The 6,236-nt window shown below is 64.4% G+C and overlaps 1 protein-coding gene across 2 annotated transcripts; it reads right to left on the bottom strand.

Annotated features, from left to right (window-relative positions):
- Positions 1-377: 377 nt before the first annotated feature.
- Positions 378-5,790, bottom strand: LOC116789226 (maestro heat-like repeat-containing protein family member 6). 2 transcript variants are annotated; one of them, XM_032692790.1, is made up of 15 exons: positions 5,429-5,790; positions 5,124-5,188; positions 4,865-5,014; positions 4,532-4,680; positions 4,150-4,297; positions 3,757-3,944; positions 3,532-3,669; positions 3,138-3,252; positions 2,606-2,743; positions 2,212-2,388; positions 1,928-2,083; positions 1,676-1,777; positions 1,323-1,425; positions 997-1,053; positions 378-687 (listed from the first exon to the last, which is right to left on the bottom strand). In XM_032692790.1, the coding sequence occupies exons 1-15, from the start codon at positions 5,568-5,570 to the stop codon at positions 488-490; spliced, it is 2,028 nt and encodes a 675-aa protein (XP_032548681.1). In that variant the 5' UTR covers positions 5,571-5,790; the 3' UTR covers positions 378-487. The 2 variants fall into 2 exon arrangements, with proteins under 2 accessions (XP_032548681.1, XP_032548680.1); XM_032692789.1 differs by having other exon boundaries at positions 997-1,056; positions 1,326-1,425.
- Positions 5,791-6,236: the final 446 nt, after the last annotated feature.

The following is a 6,236-nucleotide window of genomic DNA, read 5'->3' as shown; positions in this document are numbered from 1 at the left end:
CCCTTGGCGCTGTCCCCACCCTCCTGCCCAGGCCTCCAGCCCTTCTGCCGCAGGCCCGGCCGACGCCCCGGGCAAGCGCCGCAGCAGCCGGCCAACACCTGGGCAGGACACAGATGGCACTTCCTGCCTGGGACAGGGCTTCTGGCCATCTCCAAGGACCTTTGGCTCAGGGATCCCCACAGCTCCAGCCTTTGCCCAGCTGCTCTGCTGCAAGCTTGGAGGCTTCAACACAGCACCACCAAAGGCCAAGGGCACTTCGGGCTCTTTCTCTTCTCACTGCACACCTGGGCAAGTGTTGCTGAGCACAAGGACCCTTTTGCCCCTCTTCCCCAATGCCCTGTGCAAACTGGGCCCCAAGAAACACTCCTGAGCCTCTGTGTGTGGCAAGAGGAATTTTATATTCCTATGCTGGACTAGAGGGAAGTGCTTCCACAGCAGGGGTCTTCCTCGCAGGCTCACGTGGCCGCAGCAGACACCGCTTCCCACATCAAGCCTCCCCAGAGCTCTGGCAGCACAGCCAGAAACTGCCCCGCAGAGCAGGACAGCTCCGGCAGGCCCCGCACAGCCAGTCTTGCAGCTGCTGCAGCTGGGGGGATGCAGCTCTCTGAGCAGTTTCGATCTCTTTGCAGCTCTGAAGCGCCAGGCTTGAGATGGCGGGGCTGGTGTCGTTCCTCAGACCCTGAAGAGCTGCAACAGGGAGGAACAGAGCCAAGGTCAGAGCCTGGATCTGTGGCGACCCAAGAAGCTCCTCCGGCCAGGACCATCCCACCCAGCTCTTGCCATGGCCAGGAGGGAGCAGGGTCCAACGGGATCAGCCGGAAGGCGCTGGCCACCAATACCCCCTGTGCCCCTGAACTCTCTCTCTGCTCTGCCCAAGCCGTCCCTCATCCGTGCAGGGAGCAGAGCCCTCCAGAGCCAGGGCAGGATTGCAGCTCCCTACCCAGGCTCCGTGCTCCTCCCGCCAGCCCCTGCTGACACCGCGCTGCCCTCACTCACTCTCGATGATGTCCTGCAGCTCTTCAGGCTGTCCCCGCAGGTACCTCCCGGCCATCCCTGGGAACACAGATGCTGTCAGGGCCCCAGCGGCACAGCTCCCCCACTGCGGCGCTGCCGGCCCGGCCACGCACCCTCCTGCCCTGGTAGGGCTGAGCCCGGGGCCTTCCCGCCTCGGGACTCCCCAGGGCTGGGCTGGCACAGGGCGGCAGCAGCCACCAGGGCACTCGGGGCTCCCCAGCACATCCCTGGGCCGCATCCTGCTGCCGCTGCAGCAGCCGGGGCTGGGGCCGAGCTGCAGCGGGGCGGGGAGGGACCTTGTGGCTCACCCATGAACCTGACGGCCGCCTCTCGCAGGGGCTCCTGTGGGCTCTCCAGGTATGGCAGGGCCTGGCGCAGGTACTGGGCCACTCGACCCCACTCCTTTTCCAGCTGCAGAGAGAAGCAGGGCACGGAGGGAAGGGTTGGCTGGGGCTCTGCCCCTTGGCCAGGCGCTGCCTGCGCCCAGCACTGGCCTCCCCTGCCCGCACGCCTCAGGCAAGGCAGCAGCGTGTGGGGCGCAGGCTGCTGTCCCGCAGGCGGCTGCAGCAGTGGGCAGGGGCACAGTGCCAGCCCCGCACTCTGAGCGTCGGGGACTGGGGGCTGCTCCAGCCTGGGGCTGGGGCTTCATGGCCGTCCTTACCAGGCACTCGCTGAACCTCCACAGCTCCTTCCTCTTCACTATCTTCTTCAGGTCCCTCCTCTTCAGGAAGCCGACCACACAAAGCAGCGCTTCCCCAGAGGCCTGCAGAGCAACAAGCACCGGGAAATGGCACCACGGCCCAGGGCAAGGGACCCGTGTCCCTGGAGCAAGGCCAGCAGGAGGCTGGAGCCCATCAGGTGCCAGGGCAGGACACCTGCTGCCACGGGGACACCAGAGCCCACAAGTGCTCACCTCTGCCACTCTCTGGTTCTCATCGTGGCAGTGGAAGAAGAGTGGAAGCAGGCTCTGGCGCACGTGTGGCTTCAGGGCCTTTTTTCCCTCTTTCTCCCCTGTCACCATCACCCCACGGAAGAGGAGGACGGAGGACAGCTGCACGCTGCTGTCAGCCTGGTGGAAATGAAAAGACCTCAGCACTGGCTTCTCCAGGCCCACCTGGGCACAGGCCTGAAAATCCACAAGGCACAAAGTTTCCTGCCAGCACCCGTTGCCTGTGGCTGCGGGGCACAGAGCCTTACGCTGTCGAAGAGCGGCTGCAGCGCCTCAGCCAGCTGCAGGGCGGTGGGGCTGGAGAGCTGGATGCCTTTGTCGGAGAACAGAAAGCCGAGGATGCTGACAGTCCTCCCGACCAGCTCTCCATCTGCGTCCCACAGGAGCTGCACGAGGCTTTCAGTCAGGCTGCACATTCTTTTGGCCTGTGAGGAACACAAGGCTGTGCTGTGAAGCCATGAAGGGCTGCAGCGCCAACCCCGCTCCGGCGGGGCAGCCCCATGTGCTGCCGCGGGGCCCAGAGGCCAAAGGCCTGTCCCGAGGGACTCGGGCAGCTGAGCGGGGAGGCAGCAGAGCTGGCAGAAGCTGTGCTCCCCAGCCCCAGCATTGCAGCACGGCTTCGGCCAGCTGCCCCTTCCTCACCATCACGGCATCCTGGCTGAGCACCACCAGGCCTCTCAGCACTTGGCGGCGCATCTCTGGGCACTCGCTCCACAGGTGCCTTGAAAGGATCTGCAGGACGCTTTCGCCGCACTCCCTCACGTCCAGGTAGACCAGGGCCTGAAAGGCACGGAGCGGTGATGGGCTGCCCGGCCGGCAGCAGCCCGCACAGGGCGCGGCACCGTCCCGGGCAGCCCTGCCCAAAAGCAGCAGTGGCTCTGCAGAGCCCCTGGGCTCCCTGCCCTGCGCAGGCCACTCGCCCGCTCCTCTGTGCCACCCAGCCCTGGCATTCCTTGGCCTTGAGGAGCCATGAGGGAAGTGCGAGTGCTGGCAGCAGAAGGACCCAAAACACAGCTGAGGACAAGTGTCACCCCAGCAGCAAGGGGCCAAGGGCACACAGCGGAGCCCCCCCTCTGCCCCAGCTCCCTTCACTGGGCTTCCCCCGCAGATGCGGCTGCACAAGGCCAGAGAGGTGGAGGCAGCTCGGCCAGGCAGCGCTCGCCATCAGGCTCACCTCCACAAGGAACGCCATGGCAGGGAGCTCCCAGGGACACATCTCCTCGCTGAGCAGCTCCAGGAGGCAGCACACAATGCCGTAACACCAGGGGGTGCAGACAGAGCCCATCTCCCTGGCAGGAGGGAAACAAGAACTGTCGCGCCTGAGCTGGCTGGGCAAACCTCTGCCAGGATTCACTCCCAGAGGCCTGGTCTTTCCCCAGCACCCCGGTAGGGGACCAGGGCACTCTGGCAGGCGGCTCCTCCTGTGCACCCGCCTCTCCCAGCCTTTGCCACTCTGCTCGGCCATCCCTGGGTGACAAGGCCCTCTGGCCCACGACCACGGGCACTGCGTGGGGTGCCCCGTGCAGAGGGCAGAAATGACAGGGGCAGTGAGGACAAGGGGGTCTCACCTGGCCAGCAGACCCACTGCGTAGTGGTGGGTGTCGGCGTTGAGGAGCGTGTCCCAGCCACACTTGCGCTCCAGTGCCACCAGCACGCTCTCGCAGCGCAGACGGCGCAGCAGGGCTTTGAGGGTCAGCACTGCAAACCTGCGTGCAGAGCAAAGCCCAGGTCATGCTGGGAGCCCTGGCCAGCCCCGAAGGCGTGCCAGGGACAGGAGGAGTGGGATGGAGCACCTGTTGGGCTTGGTGGGAAGGCTGCGTTGCTTCCGGCACTCCCTCCACAGGGTGTCAACCTCCTCCGGCATCTGCACTGTGCTGAAGAACACTTGGAAGAGCAGATGCACAAAGAGGTTGGGGAAACACTCCCTCACTGCCCGTGTGCAGCAGAGCAGATGGAGGATCTTCCAGAGTGCCACGATTGCCTGCAAAAAGGAAACCAGCCAGAGACAGCGCTCAGTGCCCGGACATCCATGGGGCAGGGCCCGAGCGTGGCAGGGAGAGGCCAGGGGAGACACAGCAGGAGCAGCCGGCCTGGTGCCCCTGAACCTGCCCCTAAGCCAGCTTGCCAGCCCAGTGCCTGAGGCAGGGAGAGGTGACGCTGAGCAAAGGCCAGTTCCAGAAACTCACAGCCAGGGCAAAGACTTCCGTTTCGTCCCCATCAGAGGTGCGCACGCTGCAGGCTGGCCAGCTTCCCAGGACGAGGGCAAGGATCGTCAGCACCGACTCTGCAGTAGTTCTCAAGGAGATGATTGCTCTCCACATGCTCACAGCAGCTCTGGGGGGTCAAAGCTCTGTGTCAGCGGGCTCTCAGCCACAGTGCCACGGCCTGGGCACTTCCCGCTCCCAGCTGACAGAGCCACAGCACCCTGAGGAGCAAGGAGGGCACATGGGAGCAGGATCCGTGGCTGGCATGCTAGAGGCTCCTTGGAACTCTGGGCCTGACAGACACCTGGGACGGGCTCTACAGGCTGATGCGCTGGTGAGCCCTGGAGGCAGAGGGGCCCCATACCTGTCACAGCATGGGGCAGAGCGCAGCAGAGTCACCACCACATCCACGGGGTGTGCCTCGACCAGAGCCAGAAGAGTCTTGTCTAGTCTGCGCTCAGCACACACATTGGCCGTGAGCCACCGGTGGATGTACCTGACGAAGGCTGGCACCTGCAGGGGGCACGGGGCAGACTTGGAGAGCTGCCAGAGCCAGCAACTTGCCCGGCTTCCCCCGACAAGCGCTTCCCTTCCCACCACTCTGGGCTGGCCTCAAAGGCTGAGGGGGCCCAGCGGAGCCGGCGTGAGGGCCCGCACAATCCCTGCAGGGCTACAGCCCTGGCCACAGGCTGCTTACTTTCTCGGCATTGGAGACACCATTCTCCACAAGCAAATCCAGCAGGGCAGCGCTGGTCTCGGCATTGCAGAGGTCAGAGTTTGCCATGCCCCCAGCGCCCATGGCGATGGTCTCTTCCCTCCAAACGCAGCTGGTGAATTGGCAAACCATCTGCAGGAGAAAGGCAGGAAGACAGGGATGTGCCCTGGAGAGCTCCGACAGCGGTGCCAGGCTGAGCAGTGGCAGCAGGCCCAGCCCAGGAGGCCGTGGCTGCAGGTACCTGTGCTGCCCTGCGGAAGCGGCCACGGGCGCGGTCCTGCTCCTGTGTCCGGTCCCGGCCTGGATCTGGCAAAGAGCGAGCGCGGTCAGAGCTGAGGGGCTGCGGGACAGGCCGCAGAACACGGCCCAGCCCTGCGCTCCACAGGCAGGGCCAGCCCCGGGATGGCCAGTGCATGGAGCTGCCGGGGGATCAGCCCCGGGCCCTCCTTCCCCCTCCCTTTCCTTGGCCCTGTCCACAAGGGATGGGATGGCAAGAGGCCCATCTGGCTGTAGCCACCAGCCCTGGGGCCCAGCTCTGCCACTCACCCTCCTGCAGGGACTGGGACTGCTGCGCCTCCTCAGGCTGCTGGGATGGGGCAGCTCCAGGGCCTTCCTCCTCCCCCTCCTTCAGCCAGGCCAGCTTGGGCACCCTGGGGGGTCTCTGCTCCATGGCTCTCTCTGGCTTCATGGCTTCCTGCAGGAGAGATGGCACGGAAAAGCTCTGGCTCACCAAGTCCTGCACAAGTGCCTTGAAGGCACCTGCAACACAGCAGGTTTGGGAACGCTCCGGCTCATCAAGTCCCAAAGTCTGGCCTGGAGGGGCCTTGGGGGAGTCGGAGAGCTGCCAGAGGGAGCAATTTTCCCAGTTGCCCCCGAGAAGTGCTTCCCTTCCCACCACACTCTGCTGGCCTCAAAGGCTGAGGGGGCCCAGCAGACCTGGCTTGAGGGGCCCCAGCAGACCTGGCTTGAGGGGCCACACAATCCCTACCCACAGGCAGCAAATGCTCTCTGTCCTGGTATCTGAGCAGACCAGCTCAGCCCATCTGCCCTGTGAGGCTTTCTGAGCTGACCAGAGAAGTAGCCAAATTTGTTTGTGGAACATTTATACTGCATGGAGAAGCTCTTTCCCACTGAGCCCACCTTAGCCCAGCTGAGCCAAGCTTAGCCCAGCTGCCTTGCCAGCTCCAATCAGGTGATCATTGGGTGGAGCTGAGGTCTATTGTGTGAGATTTAAACTGCAGGGAGAAAGTGCTTCCAGCTCAGCCCAGCTGCCTTTCAAGGTCTAATCAGTTCATTAGGGGATGGAGTTCCGGTCGTTTCTGGGTGATATAAACTGGTCCAGGGAGTGCAAGCA

Source organism: Chiroxiphia lanceolata, chromosome 7 (genome assembly GCF_009829145.1).
Source record: "Chiroxiphia lanceolata isolate bChiLan1 chromosome 7, bChiLan1.pri, whole genome shotgun sequence".
NCBI classification, from domain to species: Eukaryota; Metazoa; Chordata; class Aves; order Passeriformes; family Pipridae; genus Chiroxiphia; species Chiroxiphia lanceolata.
Note: the sequence above shows the minus strand (reverse complement) of the source record. Positions and strands in the feature narration are given on the sequence as shown.